Source organism: Pteropus vampyrus, unplaced genomic scaffold, assembly GCF_000151845.1.
Source record: "Pteropus vampyrus isolate Shadow unplaced genomic scaffold, Pvam_2.0 Scaffold617, whole genome shotgun sequence".
NCBI classification, from domain to species: domain Eukaryota; kingdom Metazoa; phylum Chordata; class Mammalia; order Chiroptera; family Pteropodidae; genus Pteropus; species Pteropus vampyrus.
The window spans coordinates 291,563-310,560 of record NW_011889398.1 but is presented as its reverse complement, the minus strand read 5'-3'; the positions used below and the strand labels follow the sequence as shown (position 1 = coordinate 310,560).

Genomic DNA, 18,998 nt, shown 5'->3' with positions numbered 1-18,998 from the left:
GGCCAGCGGCCCGCGCAGCCGCAGTAGCCACTTTCCCGGCGGCGGAGCGCATGCGCGGCGGAGCCCCAAGGGCGCTCCGCACGGTCTCCCGACTGCCTTCGTTTCCCCAGCTAAATCGATTAAGTCAATTACTGCAAAGTTAATGTCGCCTGGAGCAGAAATTGGCCGCCTGCAGTATTCCTGGCGTGGAGAGTAAGTGCGCTAACGTGCGGGGCTTCTGCGTTCAGGCCAAACGTGGCCTTTCTGGTAGGACGTCGACCCTCCGAAAGAGTCAAGATCGCTAGCGTTAGCCACGTCTCCTTAACCTTTCTCCCTTAGATTAACTGGGCCAGAGGCCAGCCACCCAGAAAGAAAGACATGCACAGGGGGACTCTGAAATAGCAGCTCCCCAAGCCCCCGTGCCTTTTACTGTTTCACTAACGCAGTTACTGACTGCCCAGTGTGTGCCAGGCATCCTCTGAGAATCATTGCTCAATGATTAAGAGCACCGGCTTTAAAGCCGGACTGCTTAGATTTGTATTCCAGGTCTCCCACTGATTAGTTGTGACATTAGGCAAAGTGCTTAAGCCCTCTTTCCTCACCTGTAAAGAAGTCCACCTCATAGGGCTGCTGTGAGGACCACAAAAGTGACTGACAGTAATGCACTTCAAACAGTGCTTCTCAGAGTCCAGTAAAGCTACATGATGTATAATACATAATTGACATTTTTATAAAGATTTTATATTATTTATAGCTACTATATAATCTGTAAGACAACTCACATAACGAAAGCTAAGCTCCTGATTCTAATCTACCCCCCCAAAAACCCCCAACTCTCAATACAGTCGTCATCTCAGAAAACGGCAACTCTAGTCTTATATCAATGCAGAACTAATCTTGGAGTGATTGTGGACTGTTCTGTTCCATTGGCCCTCCTTTCAAAATATATACAAAACCCTTCTGCTTCTCACTACCTCCACTATCACCGTTAGCCTGGATTATTTGAGTCTCCTGCTTTCTCTTGCTTCCACTTTGTCCTCCTGTTAGTCTAGCCTTGTCACATGAATTTAATTTATCTAGTACTAGTATGGCAGGTACTACAGTGCTCATGTTAACACAACAGGAAGGTCATTACTCCCCTGCTCAAAACCATGCCCTGGCTTTTCCTATCACTCGGATTAAAATGCCCCCCAAGTTCTGCCCCACTCCAGTACCTCCCTGATCTCATCTACTCTTTTCTTTACTCATTCAACGCAAGAATCCTGATCCCTTGTTGTTCCTTAAAGTGCCAAGCACAATACAAAGCTCAAGGCCTCTGCACTTGGTGCTTTTGGCCCAGATTGCTCTTCATCTAGATATCCACGTGGTTTGCTCCCTCCTCTTCAGGTTTTTATTCAAATGTAACTGCAGCGAAGCCTTCCCCGACCACCCTACTTAATTCCAAAGACTGTTTGGCACTCTTGATTCCCCTGATTTTGTTTTCTTTTCCCATAGTACTTATTACCACCTACTGTACTAGTACTAGATCACTAACTTATTAAGTTGATTTCTTATCATCTGACTCCTGCTAGAATGTAAATTCCTTAAAGGCAGAAATCATTGTCACTGACGTATCTTACAGGCCTAAAATAGCACTTGGCACAATTAAATAAATATTTGTTGAATTAAAGAATGAATCTTTTTTAGCAGAGGATCTTGCAGGCCTCAGAACCTGCTGAAGTCTGCTTTTTTATTACCTAAAAACTAGAAATTCCCTGAGGGCAGGAATCATGTCATATTGTCGTTGTATCTCCAGGACCTAGGATAGTGCAGGCATAGTAAAGGCTCAATGTATGATAAATGAGTAGGACCTGCCAGTAGTTTTCCTCATTCTATGAATAGCCTGTATTATTTGCCTACTTCAAAATGAGGCTCTAAATGTTACTGACCCTTTAAACCAGTGATTCTGAAAAACCATGTGTGTGGGCAAAGTATAGTGTGGAAAAAGTATACAATTTCAAATATAGGAAATGAAAATTCCATTGTATCAGATTACAAACCACAGAAACTAAAATTCCAAGATATCTTCTGAGATGGTAGGCTCACTAGAAAATGCAGTTATTTTCTAGGGAGGTTATTAGAATCAGGCAGCACATGATTGTTATCTAAAGGCTAGTTTTAAAGAAATTTGAAAAATATACAACAAACCCACCTTCTCTGATGCGGCATGACATTATGGAATAAAGCCTGGCTCTGAGGAACAAATTAAGGGAGCTTAAACATGTTGTTCAGGTTATTCATACCTCGGTTTTCTCACTTAATATTCACTCAAGAAAATCTGTTGAATGGGTCCCTAAGTTCCAACTCTGCAGAGTTTTAAGTTTGCTTTGTTTCAGTGCTTGTAGCCACCTGGGTTCACCTTCCCAGAGGGAAATGTTTTTCTAGGCACTGATTTTCTTTTTAATATTTGGAACTGGGTGGATTTAAATCCTTAGTCTCCCAGTTACTGGGATACCTTCAGATAATTTTTCTGAGATTGTTTCCTCTATTATAAAGTAAGAGTAAGAATCTTTACTTCAAAAGAGTATTATGAGGATTAAATGTAAGATATAAAACATGTTCAGTGTGTCATTGACATAAGGACAGACATATTGACAGAGTAGAAGAGAGAGCCCAGAAATAAACGTCACATATATGGTCAGTTGATTTTTGATAAAGAAGCCAAGACCATTCAATGAGGAAAGGACAGTCCGTTCAACAAATAGTGCAGGGAAAACTGGCTATCCACATGCATAAGCATGAATTTGGACCCTATCCTCATATCATACACAAAAATTAATGCAATATGGATCAAACACTTAAGCCTAAGAGCAAAAACTGTAAAACCTTTAGAAGAAAACAGGAAAATCTTCATGACATTGAATTTGGCAATGATTTCTTGGATAACACCAAAAACACAAGCAACGAAAGAAAAAACAGATGAACTGGACTTCATCAAAATTAAAACTTTTGTGCATTAAAGGACACTATCAAGAGAGTGAAGAGATAATCCACAGAAGAAAATATTTGCAGGTTAATGTCCAGGATATAGAAAGAACTCCTGTAACAACAAAAACCCAATTCAATGGACAAAGGATTTGAATACACATATCTCCAAAGAAGATATACAAATGGGTGATAAATATGTGAACTGATGCTCCGCATCGTTAGTCATCAGGGAAATGCAAATTAAAACTACGAGGAGGTACTAGTTTCACCCATCAAAAAACAAAAAACAAAAACAAAAAACTGTTGGTGAGGATATGGAGAAATTGACTTCTTGTGAGCTGTCAGTGGGAATGTAAAATGGTGAAGCTGCTATGGGAAACAGAACAGTGGTTTCTCAAAAATTAAAAACAAAATTAGCACATGATCCAGCAATTCTTCTGGGTATACACCCCAAGAAACTGAAAGCATGGTCTCAAAGAGATATATTCATGTTTGTAGCAAGCAGCATTATTCCCAATGGCTAAAAGGTGGAAGCAACCCAAGTGTCCACTGACAGATAAACGAATAAACAAAGTGTGTGTGTGTGTGTGTGTGTGTGTGTGTGTGTGTGTGTGTGTGTGTACAACCATTGAAAGAAATTGATTTATAGGTGCCATACTCAAGGTAGGAGGTATTGCATCAATCACCCTGTAAATGGGTAAATACCAACCCACCCCTCTCCTGAACCCAATGCAATCCCTATTCATGTGACCATGAGGTACATTCCAGCTTCCCAGTGCACGGAGTGGAAGGTCTTTCTCCCTGCCGCGACAGCGCAACTTGATTGGAACTTTGGCCAATCAGCCAGTTACCCATTTTACACATTAAGCCTCTCAACTGTCTAGCTGCTCTGGGGCACATGGCAATGGTCAGAACTAGAGATTAGAATAAGCAGGGGATAATTTCAGAGACCAAGTAAATTCCAGATCTTAGTATTCTGGAGGGAACTCAGAAGCAACTTAAACCGCAGAGGAATACTGCCAAGTTACAGGCCCAGTTCTGCTATCTCAAACATATCCTACCATTCTGGCAGAGGCTAGGCCTTTACTCAGCAACAGCAACTGGCAACTGACACCGCACTGTGACTCAAAATTATTCAACAGTGATGTATTAAAGATGAAACTCAGAGATTGAAAGGTGATTCAGAAGTACCAAGGTCTTGCTTGGTACCTTGTTAAAATGAGGTTGTACAAACGTAACAAAGTTGAAGACTGTGTAAAAATTTCTCCAACCACAATGTCAGTTTCCAGAGGGCAAGGACCAGATCTTCTCTAAGGTATCTCTATGCAGCACCTCATGCTTTATTCAGTGTGGGCCTTACTGCTGAGTGGAGGGAAGATGATCAGCCCTAAGAGTAAGGAACAGTGGTTCCAGAATACCTTCTCGCAGGCCTGCTTAATCAAAAGGGATGGTAATGGCGAAAGGGAGAAAAGCTACTGAAGACAAAATTAAGGCCAAAAAATCTGAAGCCACGCTACTACACCACAAGGGGGCAATGTTTGAACACCAGCAATGGGTAGAGGTAGGCGGCTCGGCAGTCTGCGGTTTACTTCCTTTAGAAACTCCACGCTGAGGGCTGCAGCCTGGGTGAGGAGAGGTGGGCTAGCTGCTTCCGTCTACCCTCTTCTCCTCCTACTGGGGTTGGCACCAATGCTCCTTATGTCAGCAGCATGGCTGTCAGGAAACCAAAGAACAGGAAACACACAGCAGGAGAGGAAGCAGAGTGGCTGGTCTCCTGCAGCGGGCAGGTGCCCCCAGCTGTCAAGAATCACAGACCCAGGAGTGCCCATTGAGGAGCGGGAGGGGTGGTGGTGGGGACCTCCGCCTGGAACCTCTTTGGAGTGCTACAGGACAATGACTGTTTGACAGGCATCAGATCACCTGCAGGGCTTGTGAAACTAGATTCCGGGGCTCCGACCCCAATTTCCAATTCAGGTCTACAATAGGGTCCCAGAATTTGCATTTCAAACGATTCCACAGGTGATCTTCATGTTGCAGACCACACGCTGAGAACCGCTGCTGTAGGTATTTCTGGCTGTGTCCTCCTACCTCTTAATGTGCCCCCATTCCCTCTTTTCTACCTTCCATCCACTGCTTTATTTCTTCTCCACCATCCCTCCAGTAGCCTCCTTTAGGAAAACTAAAGGAAAAACAGGAAACAGCAGTGAATGCTAGATCTGTGTTAAGGATTCCTTGGGGCAAGGGTTCCAGCACTGGAGTCTGGTTGATGGGAGTTGCTGAAGAATTTATTCCAAATACATACCTGCTTCCTCTCCTTTTACTTAACAGTTGAGGGACAGCTCAGTAAAGAGTAACAGATGCTTTTCCAATGATCAGATCTTGCTTTGGGTTTCATAAAAATTGGGTAGGAGATATTCTATGACATTTTAGAAAATTTCCTCGCCTCTCCTAGACTTAAAAAATTATAGTAAAATACATATAGAACTTACCACTTTAACCACTTAAGTGTACAAGTCAGTGGCATTAAGAACATTTCACACCAACATTCATCCCTGGAACTTTTTCATCTTCCCAAACTCAAACTCTGTACGCAACAAACAATAATCCTTCACTCTCGCCCCCCAAACAGCCCCTGGCAGCCGCCACTCTATGTCTAGACTACTTTTTGACTCAGTTCCTCTTTCACTTAATAAAAGCCCTCGAGGGTCCACTGCTGACCAGTGGGATTGCTTCACATATGCGGGCCGTCGTCTACATCCGTGATTGAGTTTATTGCAAGAAAGGTAAGAGAAAATGGGGTTGGAGAGAGAAAAGAGGTGGCGACCCTACTGGACGGGGTCCTCGCTGGGCCCCCCATCCACAGGCCTCAGCAGCCCTGCCACGGATCCGCCCGATTCTTTCGCATCAGAAAGTTGACCTTGCGAGCCATTTCCATGTTGTAGATCCGCCGGCAGCTTTCATAGCTTTCCCTCTGTCGCCGGCGACAAGGCTTCTCGTAGTACCGCCGGCGCTTGATGTCCTCGATGAGCCCATCCATCGTGAGGATCCTGTACAAAGGCAGGCGATGAAGTCAGAAGCTTGGCCTCATCATTATTCTGTTCCAATTCCAGATGGCCAGAAGTGAATTGACCAAACAATTGGTGTCTGTAAAAATTATGGCGTGAACGATGGCAATAGAGCATTAACTGCCTACTTACAGAGGCCCCATATGGGAATTTGCAGGGAATGAAAAGGCAATTAATTACCGAGTCCTAGTCCTCGGGGAGCTTAGAGCCGGGGCCACGTTCTCAACCTTTCTTCCACCACAGCACCCTCGAAGGATCTGACAGTCCCATAAGGACAGTGGCTCCCTCAGCACTGATTCTCAACCAAGATTCATTTCAGAATCTTCACATGGGGTGTCTCTGCAGTAGCAAAAACACACACACACACACACACACACACACACACACAGACACACACACCACACTAGGGGTGATTCCTACTTGGTCCTCAGTGGAGAATGTAAATCCATCCTTATTTTGTTTAAAACTGATACAGCTGAAGTCTGTAGGTCTGAAAAACCTCTGGGCCTACTTAATACAGGGAAAGAAGAGGCCCTCGTCACACCCATGACACAAATGGGGACATTCAACAAAAGCCTCACCCACCATTTTCCACGTACCACGTGCTCCAATCACACTCTGCCACCAAGGCTTTACTCATGCTGCGTCCTCAGCCCAGAATGCCACCCCTGACACCCAGATGCCAACCTTCTAACGAAAATTTTCCTCATCTTTTTCATGCCAAATTCAGAGGCCACCTCTCCATAAAGCTTTCTCATCTTCAATTAGAGAAAATCATTTATTTTATTATAGGCCTATTTAGCGATTATATCATTCTGCCATTCCATTAGTTATTTATACAAACATCTCCCTCATTATACTGAAAATCCCTGAAGGCAGAAACCATGTTTTATTAATCTTTAAGTGTCCATAAAATTGAGCTCAATCTGTTTTTTTCCTACCCACCCAATTCCTTGCAATGCAAGGTACTGATAACATGCCTTTGTTTTCAAACTCACAGCTTTGTTTTCACTGAGCCAAGAAACCACCAGGGCTCATTCCCTAATTTACCTAGTCCACAGGCCCCTGAGAGCTCAAGCTTGGGCTCCAACCTGTAATCTGTCTCTCTCTCTGGAGGCACCTGCTGCCCTCCATTCCTGGCATTGTTTACCCAGCCCCATTCCTGCTCACCCTGTCCTTTCATTACGTGTAAAAGTCACAAACACAATCGGAGATAAGGAGGTTGAGACGTGGCTGTTATAATGGGAAGAAGGGGGACACAAGAAGGAAATAAAAATAAGAGAAACCACCAGCTGCTTCTGCCCAGTGGGAAACCCTATTTATTGCTGCTACATCACAAAGCCCAAGATAACAACAGACTGAACCTGAACTTGAAAAGATTTGAGCTTTGGGTAAATTACAAATGTGAATAGACGGGGAACCACTGTACCTATGGGATCCTCTCCTGGCCTCCTGCTGATCTATACAAATATGATTCTCTAGTACCCTACAAATTTTATATACACACGACCTGTAGGCTTCTAGAGAATCGTACTGGTGTAGATCAGTCTGTCCAGGTTGCAGGGGCAGGAAAATGGAAGGCGTGGGAACTGCTGCAACCTCCCGGAAGCAGAAGCAGATCATCTGGTTCTGCTGAAACTACGGTCATGCCCAGAAGTCATGTGGACCCACCACTGGAGTCTTACACTGGAGGAGCAGGGCACCAAAGACCAAGACTCAGCATCTCGGCCCACAGAGTGTCTCCTTTGCTGGCTCTCTTCTTCGATCTGCCCTTAAATGTTGGCATCCCTCCAGATTCCGATGGTAAACCTCCTTTTTTCTGGTTCTACACGATTTCCTTAACCTTGACCAGTGAGCCTCAACCCTGATGCACTATGGAACCATCTCCTAAATGGCTTTTAAAAAGGACTGATGCCTAGGCGCCACTCCTCAGAAATTCTGATTTAATTGGTCTAGAGTGGTGTTATGCGCTGGGAATGTTTTAAAAGACCCCCGAATAATTCTAGAGCCAAGTTGAGAAGTGATCCAGAAACCACTGACTCCTAAATCTTCATTTCTAGCCCCAAACTTACCTTAGAGCTAGGCTGATATTTCTAATGCCTCCAAATTAAACCAAATTTATCACCTCCTCCTAAAATCTACTCTTCCTCCTCTGTACTGTTAATGGCATCACCACGCAAGCTAAAAATCTGAGCTCATTCCCACACCAGGTTTTCTCATTTACTTCCTATATCCACAGCTAACACACCCTCTAAATTTCAAACCCTGAAACAGTTCTTAGGTATCTTCCTCCTCTCCTTTCTTTTGGCCACAGCTCTAATGATGGTCCTTATCATCCTGTACCGGGAGTACTGAAATAATCATATAACTGGTCATTTAATTAATAAGTATTTATGGAATCCCAACTCCATATCAGAGTCTGTTAAATGCTAAAGATAGAAAGAAAACGTAGACATGGTTCCCTACCTTTAAGGCCCAGCAGAAAAGACAATTATCTAAGAATTACAGTGTGAGAGAAGTACAAAGAAAAGGGAAACGTTGCTACAGAGGCACACAGGAGAGGCGTCTCACCTGGACTTGAGGATGAGAAGGGCGTTACGAAGCCTTCCTAAAGTTATTTGAATTGTGAAGGGTAAGTAGGTTGCCCTATTTCCAATCTCCTACACCAATTATTGTCCTAAAACATAAATCAGATCATGTCACTGATGCTAAACAATCTTTCCCAATACATAGAATAGGCTAAGCCAGTAGTTCCCAGACTTGTCCACACATTAGAACCACCTGGAGAGCTTTTAAAAATCCCACCCCGTAGGCCACATCCAGACCAATTAAATCGCAAGGGGAGAGGAACATGGTGATTCTGAGGTACAGATAAATTTGGGAACCGCTAGTCTAAGCTTGAAGCTGTAAACAATGGCGCTTCACCCTATTTCTCCAGCTTTATCTTTAATAACTCGCCCTGTAAAGCCTATGCTCTAGTCTCACTGGACTAGGTGCAGTTCTCCAAACATACTACCTATTTTTTATCTTTGCTCATGAGATTCTCTTAGAATATCATTCCTTCTTGTTTTATGAAATCCTATTTATTCTTCAAAAGGTCCAAATCAATGGTTACCATGTCTGTAAACTGGTCCAGGTGAAATTAATCACTCCTTCCCTTTGTTCCAAAGCGCAGTGGTTCTCAAACGTTAGCATGCAGCAGTCACCCGGAGAACTCCTTAACACAGACTGTTGTGCCAGCTCCAGTTTCTGATTCCATAGGCCTAGGGTGGGGGACGAGAATTTGCATTTCTTACCAGTTCCCGGATGCTGCTGCTGCTGATGGCTGAGGGAGATCCACTGCCATAGCACACTGTTAACGCCTCTTGTAAAGTATCAATTAGACAGTATTATATTTAACTGTGTTTTCTTTTCTAAATGTCTCTTATCAGGTTGTGTGCTTCCTAAGGTTTGAGATTAAGTCTTAACTTATTTTTAACATAATGCTGGGCAAAGAGCAAATTATCAGTAAATATGATAAAAATGAATCCTCTAAGTGACTGACAAATGTCCAGAGCTCAAAAGATTAAGTGACTTCATAACAGACACAGTTCTTGGGAATATTGGCTCAGAAAACTTCAACAATATTACCTAACTGAGATGGCACATTAGATTTTAGATAGCATTTTCGCGTCCATTATCCTAATTACAATCATATTAAATTGATTAAGTAGGTAATGTCATCTTTTTATAGATTAGGAAACTGAAGTTCAGAGATGCCGACCTTCCCGAGATCACAAAATGGAGCTAGAAGTAAAATTCAGGTCTTTAGTGCAGTGCTCCACGACAGAATTCTCTTCTCTAACAAAATCCACTGAGGTTCAGAAGACAAATTACTGCAGTGCCCATGGGCAAAGGAGGCAATGAGGGAAAAAAGAGCCGGGCTAGGCAACTGAGTTAGAGCAAAGGGGTGGAAGGCAGGAAGCCGTGGCGCACTGAGGGAAAGGAGCGATCAAACCTCTAAGCATTGACTTCGGTCCAGACCTCGCTCACTGCTGTTAAATGAAGGCCACTTTCTGGACTACAGTAGTATATTAAGAGAAAAACCAGAAAAAAGTCCCTGAAAGAAAAAGATAAGACTGGATATGGAATATAAAAAGGACAAGGAGACTGGATTTGAGGAAAAACTATAAAAAGAACAGAGACCCTGGATATGACTTCACCTAGGAAGAGGATCCGATTGGAATGACAAAGCCAGTTTAAAGTAGGATGAAAGAAAATGCAAAAGGACGAGGGAATCTAGACATACACTCAGTTATCTTTCTGGAGTTTCAAAGGGTTTTGAAATAGAAGCGATCATCTTACCAGGTAGATGCCTATGTGGTCAGGCAAAAAAAAGCAAGACAGAAAAAAGTAACAGAAGAACGTAAGCATGGAGGAGGGGAAAGATTGATGCCCACCCCCCCCCAATAACGATGGGGTTGCTAAATGGTGCTCCCTGGATCATTCTAACTACTTCCAGAACACAGATCATTTAAACACATTCCAAGATGCCAGGTGCGGATTCCCTTCCTTACTCTGCACTTTCTAGTTATCCTAAAAAAGCACAGATTATTCTGAAATGTTCCTGTCACTACAGCAGAGGCATCTCCTTTTATTTCTAATGAAAAGGCTGCAGGAAGAGCTTTGTAGGACTCTGGAAGTAAACAGAGAAGGTGTTACTGATGATGCTTCTGCTTCCTTCCAAAAGTAGTTCAAGGACTAGCAGACCGAGAGCTTTAAACAGTCAGCCTTGAGTTTAGGCTCCTGGCGACTAACACTGAAGGAGAAATCAGCTGCCAGTCTCAGTTAAATTCAACGGATTATGTAAAAGGGACCAGGCTGCCCGGACTGGGGGAGGTTGGAGGTGGCAGACTCACATGTCAGTGCAGCCGGTCACGTCAGACCGACGTGTATGCAGGACTCAATGGTCCACAAGCTCACTTACAGAGAATAAAAGGGGTCACTCGGGAGCGCTTCCAGCGAGCCTGCCTTGCCTTGCATGGGGGCCAGCCAATCATGCGAGGCTTCCTAGCAAACCCCCACTCCCTATCTCCTCATCCCGGGGCACCAGTGAGGGCCCTCGGTTACATAACAAACATTCTGTGGCAGTCTCACTGGGCAGTCACATAGGCTGATTCCTTTGTAAGACTACCTCTGTGCTCCAAATACCTAAAGCTTTAACCCCCCTCTCGTTTGCTCTCTATCTACTGTTGTAATTAGACCACAGAACACACAACTTATTTTTAAACTAGCAACTATCAGAAAGCTGAGCAAGATAAGCCTGGAATGTAAGAGAGATATACAGAAAAGGTGGCCAGAGAGAAGACATTAAGGAGAAGCAGAGAAAAAGACGCAAAGAAAAATGCATCAGAAAATACTGTGCCTGACAGAAAGGAAGACTGGGACACTGCGGAACCGGCTTGCTCACATCTGCATGCTTAAAAGTCCCGCCTAGAAAATTATTCTAAGAGCAAAATATTTGTTCACTTTCTTTCCTGAGGCTGAAATACAATTTATGGGATATATAGCTAACGTTCCAAGATAAAAAAGAATTGAAGAATTGTTGAAAAAAGAAAAAAAAAAATGGCAACATCTGTGGAGCACAACAAAGCTAGGCTGCCATAGGACGAGATATGCCTGTGGTTCCTTCACTATCTTCTGTTAAGGATGCTTCAGTGGAAAGGTCTGATAAACACTAAAATAAGAGATTGACAGAAGGTAAACAACACTCACATTCAGTAAGTAGGTATTTATTGAGAGCGTTCTATGTGCCAGACACTTTGGTAGATGCAAGACACATGCCAATGAAAAAGCATAGGTCTCTGCCCTTGAGAAGACTACTATGATCCTGGCTGAATATTAAAATCTCCTAGGACATTTTTTAAAAGGCTGCTGGTCAGACACCGCACCCCACAAGACTGATTTAGTCTCAAGGAGGGCTCTGCCATCAAGAGTTTTTTAAAAAGGTCTCTGGGATGATTCTCATTGGCAGCCAGGGTTGAAACCACACGGTGTCACACTGCCCAGTCTCCTGCTGTTCTGACTAAAATTAGCACTTCTACCCAGGAAAAAAAGTATGTAAAAGGAAACCCTTAAAAGGGGTATGGGGCTGCTGTTTAACAGAAAAAATTAAGAACAAAAGAAAGAAATTTAGAGATATTTGAAAACAGATCCCTAAGAACAAGGTCTGAGACACTGACAGGCCAGGTGGCAAAAGGTATCCAAACGAGCTTCATCCGCCATTTATTTATCATTCTCTCACCTACCACCTGCTGGCACCTAGGATCAAAAAGGATTTTAGATAAAATGAGAAACAAAAAGAAAGGGCAAAAAAGGCAAAACTCTAATGCTGATTAAACAAAAAAAAGACACTGGCTAAATACAGATTTTGGAAGAGGCAGCTATATAGAGGTTTGGTTCTAAGTGAATTAGAACAATCTCAAAGACACAGGAAGAGTTTTCTCTCAAGAGATAGGAGTTGGCCTTAGGCTTTCTGCAGACCTGGCATCAGTGGAGAGGTGATCAAGTCCTTCAGTCAGGAAATTAGAAATACTGTTTTTCAAGTTTTAAATCTTTGTAAGTGGAAATGGGGGATGAGAGAGCAGTGCACACATAGGGAATAAATGAGATGAGGAACAGGCTAAACAGGAGGAGCCTTGGTTGAAAAGTATCACTGCCTATAAGAAGAGTCATTCCAATACTAGTAGGACCCTCACGACCAAATAAAGTTTAATTATTTTCTCATTTTTTTCATCTCCAAGTCGCCCTGAACATAATCTGATAATAAAGGAAAACAGGAGGAAAAAAACAGCTAAAGCAAGCTCTCAATCTCTCAAAGTTAGTAAACAAATAAAGAAAAACCAAAAAGGTAAAAACTTGCTTATAATGACTTCCAAATTAGGATAATAGCTAACACATAATGCTTACTCCGTGCTTTGCACTAAGCACTTTAATTATGTTAACTTAATCCTATCAACCCTATGAGTTTCGTATCGTTATCGGTTCCACTTTACAGATGAAGACACTGAGGCAGAGAGACATTAAGTTCTTACCAGAGATCATTCTAGTAAGCGGCAGAGCTGGGATCTGAACCAGGCAGTCCGCTTCAGACTTTGCGCTCTTAACCACTAAATTATGCTGCCTCATTTATGCGAGAAAACTATTTTCAGGTTGTGGATTCAGTCAAAAGCATTCAAGTTGTAGCTATCTTTTTGATACAATTATAAGAAATGGTTTGATAAGTAATGCTACACCATAAATCGTCTTGGGTTTTTGTTGAAAGTACAAAGTAGCTAATCTCCTAAATGCCGACTTCTTGCTATTGTGTCATTTGCACTTTAAGAACAGGGGAGGTGAGCGGAGCTAAAAGAGAGCCTTTGGGAATTTCTTACCATCAAGTAACAGCTGCCCTCTGACATCCATCAATAACAGCACAACATCCCAATCGCCCCGACTAGAAGGCCCATCTAAACCCACCATAATCAATCACACAGAAAAAGACTTACAGGGATGGGTCAAAAAAAGGGTGACGTTATCTGTAAGACTTCCTTTCCCCAAATTCAGCATTTCAGCTCACCAGCTAATTCACTGTAGTCCGTAAAGACATTCATTTTGTGCTTCCAATATAGGAGCAGAGAAAGGTCATCAGACATCGCAACCCTCTCACAGACATGCCACTAAAAGGTCTGAAATAAAAGATGTGGGAATGTGCAGTGGCAGAAAAAAATGAAATCGGGTATCTTACCACCCAGTTCTTAACTATCTTTATTCTCAATGTAAGTGAAAATGCAGAGGGAACAGCTTCTGCCCAAGGATAGGACTGGCATGCACTGACACAGAATGAGGAAATGAGGCTGGCCCGAGACCAGCTCCTTTTAAAAGACATGCAAATCATCGTGAGTCTGCAACTGCTTTTCATGTTATCTTCGCCCTCATTTACTGTAGTCCGCTGTCATCCAGCCCTCCACACCTACAACTCTTTGCTTTGCTAAAAACTAGGTACTCTCTCATTTACCCTCTCAGTCCCCAGGAACCTCACCAATATTTAAACTCAATCATATAAAAATTCTTAACTGGAAATGACTGCCATAGGTATCTCCATTTCCAGGGGAACTAGTAAATAATTTAGTAACTTAGAGCAAAAAACATTGCACTAGAAAGGTGTTTTAGGCTCTGCCATTCAACAATTGTGTGACTCTAGGCTTCCCTTGTGAAATAAAGCTATTACCTTACTGGCCTTGAGGCAGAGGGCCACCTCATATAATCTCTTTAAGATCTCTTTCACACAATTGAGAATCCAACTCAAACGGCATTTTATTTCTCCAAACTCTGCCTCTTGCTGGGCAGAGAAAATGATAAATGAAGCATACCAGAAAGTCAAAATCCTTAAACTACTGACAAAGGATGGCTAAAGAACTATTTGCTCGAGAAACCAGAGTGAAGGCATTCTTTATTAGGGACACCCCAAATCTCTTAGCCTGGCATTCAGAACCTTTCAATACAGCTCCTCCGCTCCAGCCAGTTCACGTCCAGCTCTACGTTTTTGCTCATGCTGTAACCTTCCTCCAAACTTATAAGGCCTTTCCACCTCTTGCTTGCTTCCCCAAGACCCCAAATCTGAATTCGTCGTTTCTACTAGCTGTTCCACACCAATCTCTCCTTCAGCTTTCTACGTATCATGTATTATGTTCCTACTTCCTAGCAACTCGATAATTTGATTTTCCCTTTGGGTTCTAATTGAGGTCTTGGATAGATTCGTCATCAAAGGGATGACTGCTGATCCAACAGTCCCCAACCTTTTAGATTCTCCTATGACAATCTAACACCTGATGATCTGAGGTGGAGCTGAGGCGGTGATGGTGGCACTGGGGAGCCGCTGCAAATACAGATGAAGCTTCACTCACTCGCAGGACGCTCAGCTTCTGCTGTGAAGCACGTTCCTAACAGGCCACAGATCAGTACCAGTACCTATCCACGGCCTGAAGGTTCAGGGATCCCTGTGCTGATGTATAAACTTCAATCAGTTAGGCTTTGGGAAGAACTTCATTTTGAAGACAGTAAACTGAGAAGCTGAGAAGTTTCAAGCTGGTGAACACTTGGGCTGCTGGTTTGAGAACAATGTATGACAGGAAGAGAGAGAATAACCCCGCACTTCTCAAGAGAGTTGGTCTGGGCGTGATTGTGGTCCCTTAACGGTTACCTGTTTAGGGTCCTGTATGCACCTTCCATGTTCCCTTCCTGCACCATCACAGTCCTGGCAATGAACTTCAGATGTTTTGCCATGACCTTGGAATTAAGTCTTCGCTCTGCAGGACCTAAAGAATGATGAAGGCGGGAGGAAAGTACGGGGACCAGGTAAGAAGCACAACACAATACACACTTTGCTGCGTAGCTTCTTCGGCGTCCGGACTCGCAACGTGCTCAGAAATAAGCGAGACAGGGGCACGTGACAGTCCTCATAGCCTACAAATCACACGCGGATCGTTATCAAGAGCCCCTCGTTCTCTTTGCCAACACAAATCCTACCACAGGGGAACAAAGGGGCGGTAGCAGGGCGTCACCGCGGGGACTTCCGCGGCCCTGCACCAGAGGACCGGACGCGCCGCGACCCCCGCCCCCATCACCGCTCCGGCCCCAGGGGTGCTTGGGGTGGGCGCTGGGAACCGAGTCTTTCCGGGTGTTTAGGAAAGGGGGTGACCGCGCGCCAACGTGCCCTCCTGCGGTACCCGCCTTCGTTGCCCGGCCCCGCACCGGCCAGTCCGCCCGCGCCCCCTGCGCCCAGCCGACGTCGAGCCCGCGCGCAACCGGAAGCGGAAATACGCACTCGCCCGCGCAGCGCCGGGAGACCCAGGCTGCAAGGAGAAACGCTACGCGGAAACCATGGTAACGGTCTTCGCGCTGGTCCACAGCCTGCCGGCTGGGACTACACCCGCCAAAGCGAAATGCTCTTGGTTTAAATTTCCCGCAGACAAGCTTCTCATCTTCTCATGGAGTCGCTGTCCTCAGGCTCCCGAGATCAGCCCGATTCTCTACCCCTTAATGCTATTAAATCTTTACTGGCTATTCAAGCCGTTTCTTTTTCTGGAAGGAAAGTGAGAGAAATAGGGAAAGCTTCCTGAGCATGCTGCCTGTTTTCTGTTCGCATCTGCTCTCTGGATGCAAAACACCGTCATACCCTTCATCTGTCTAAAAACTAAGGAAAAAATGCGAGACGAATATACCACGAGTTTCCTATAACATCATCTTCCCAGCCATTTAACTAAATAGTTGAGAAACAGCTGCAGGATATAGAATGAAAGACTCGTCAGTTTCTATGCCATTTACCGTCTAGTGAGATCTGGTAGAAATATCTTTTTTATTTCTTCCTCACTGTGGAAACAGCTTTTCTTTTATTCATGTTACTTTTACATATCCATTTATGGTTATTCACATAAATTCAGATCTAGTGGCTACTGGAAAATAGTAGAGAAAAGCTCAAAAAAAGAAAGCAGGTCCCAACCAGGTACTTGTATAATAAAGTTCTTCGGCTACTTCCCCTAAAACACACAGGGACATACAGAGACGCATTCTCATTAATTATGCTAATAAAACACACAAAAACTGAAGCCAGCTTCAGAGTAGGCCAAGTTTACAGTACCAAAATAGAGCCAGACTGGGACATCTCTATGCTTATCAACACACTTTTATTGAATGCCTACTGTGTGTCAGGTACTGTTTGATACCACCGAGTGCCTCTTGGACCACTAGAACCAACAATATGTAGGCATAAAAGATAAATAATAAAACAAGGTAGCATATGTTAAGTCCAAAATAAATTATATAGGCAATAGCATAATACGGTGGAAGAGCACTGGATTAGAAGTCAGGAGATCTGGGTTCTATCCAAATTCTGATACTTATCAGGCATGTGGCTTTGAACAAGTCACTTAAACCAGTAGTCTGCAAACTGCTGCCTACAGATCAAATCCAACTCCACCCTTGATTTTGTAAATAAAATTTTATTGGAACACAGCTGTGCTCATTAGTTTATATATTAGTATGTTCATATATTTGTTTATATTGTAAATTTCCATATTTAGGCCACAATGGCAGAGTTAGGTAGTTGCAACAGAGATGTATGACCCACAATGCCTAAAATATTTACTATCCAGCTCTTGCTTATCCCAGACTTAAATTGTCTTTTTTTTTTTTTTCACCTGTAAAATGGGACTAGTATCTACCCTCAATCACACAAAATTTGTCCTGGGAGTCAAATGAGATTAAATGTAAAAGTACTTTGAAAGAACGGAAGGTAAAAGTAATATTTTTGAGGGCCCGCTATATACCAAACCCCATACTAGTCATTTTATGTACGTGATCTCCTTTGATGGAGTAAAGGGCCAAAGACTGAGCCGATATACCATGTTTAATGGAGAAAACAATTGAGAGAAGGACTCGAGTCAGTCAGTGAAGGAAGGGTAGGGTTTAGTTATCAGAAGCAGGAAAGACTGAATAAGGTGAACAGCACGAAAATGAATTCGGAGGCAAAAAGGTTTACAGTGTTCAGGGGCAAATAAGGAAACTGATTCAGAGGGATCACACAGGGGAGCAGAGAGATAAACAGATATCTTGGCTAAACGTTTTGGATTTTCATCTCGAAGCATTGGGGAGCCATTGGAGGATTTGAATAGGGAATGACATGCAAAGCACTGTTCTAGGAAAATTAATCTAAGTATATGTGAGAAGGGATTCAAGGTAGAAAAGGCTATTGCGATAGTCAACGTTTAGTCCAGAGAGGTGGAAATGGAATAGATTTTAAAATGGATTTTAAGTGATCTTCCAAATACCGAATAAATAGGATTCAGTGACTGACACTAAGTTTTAAGACAGGTTATCTGGAAAAACTGATCATAGGTAACACTAATAGAAGAAAAAGAGATTGTAAAAAGGCAGGACATCTTAAAGGAAAGATAATGTTTCGATTGGTGAGCGCTGGAAAAAGCACCAAACTGGAAACCAAGAGTTCTGTACCAGACGTTGTTTGTCCTACACAAGCTAAGTTTTCTCATCTATAAAATGAAGGGGTTGAATCAGATACAAACGGTACATCTTGGCTCTAAAATGCTAAAATTTGCAGTAAGTTTTAAGTGTTATTAATATGTAAATAAAACTGCCCGGCAGAAATTTAGACATTCAATATGTCACCTCAAGGGAAGGATTGTGACTGGACACAAAGCTTTTGCAGTCTTCTAAGTTGAGGCAATAATTAGAACCATGAAAGGAGATGAACCTTTGAGCGAAAGAATGTAGTCAGAGAAAAGAGTCAAGGACTGAGCCTAGGGGAACACCCACACTCTGGAGTGGGCAGGAGTAGAGGCCATCAAGAGGTATGGAAGTTATTGCCAGATGGGTAAGAGGAGAATCAGGATAATGTGCTGTCATGGGATCCACAGGAGGAGAGTTTCAGTAGGCAGCATCTAGAGTGTAAATGATACGGAGAGCATGAAGCACACGGCCTTTGTGAAGGCCTCTGGATCTGGCTATTGACTGGGCAGAAGCTGCATTATGGTACTCTGATTCTGTGAGCTCGTTAGTGACTTGAGAAAGGGCAGTAGAGTGATAGCAGTGGAAGCTAGCCTGCAAGAGGTTAAGGGCTGAGTGCTAAAAAGGAATCAGAAAGAATATAATTAGACTGCTATCAAGAATTATGGAGAAAAGGTGAGAGAGGACAATCAGGCTCAAGAGAAGTTTTCAAGAAGGGGTCACCTGATCAGACATGAGAAGTAAATAAATAGTTCAATAACAAATTGAAGTTACAAGATAGATAAAGAAGGGATAAGTGATAGACCAGAGTTCCAGAAGTGAAAGCACAAATGAAGAGGTTTGCCTTAGAGAAGAGGTCATGTTCTCTAAAGTAAAAGGGGACAGTTATTCACTAAGAACAGAGGACTTGAGGCATAGGGGAAAGATGTATAAGCGGCTGTGAGA

General features: G+C 43.2%; 1 protein-coding gene across 2 annotated transcripts; it reads right to left on the bottom strand.

Annotated features, from left to right (window-relative positions):
* Positions 1-5,209: 5,209 nt before the first annotated feature.
* MRPS21 (mitochondrial ribosomal protein S21) lies at positions 5,210-15,868 on the bottom strand. Of its 2 annotated transcripts, none has more exons than XM_011384694.2 (3): positions 15,762-15,868; positions 15,232-15,346; positions 5,210-5,993 (listed from the first exon to the last, which is right to left on the bottom strand). In XM_011384694.2, exons 2-3 carry the CDS (start codon positions 15,312-15,314, stop codon positions 5,813-5,815), a joined length of 264 nt encoding a protein of 87 aa, XP_011382996.1. In that variant the 5' UTR covers positions 15,315-15,346; positions 15,762-15,868; the 3' UTR covers positions 5,210-5,812. The 2 variants fall into 2 exon arrangements, with proteins under 2 accessions (XP_011382996.1, XP_011382998.1); XM_011384696.2 differs by having other exon boundaries at positions 15,758-15,840.
* Between the last annotated feature and the right edge of the window lie 3,130 nt (positions 15,869-18,998).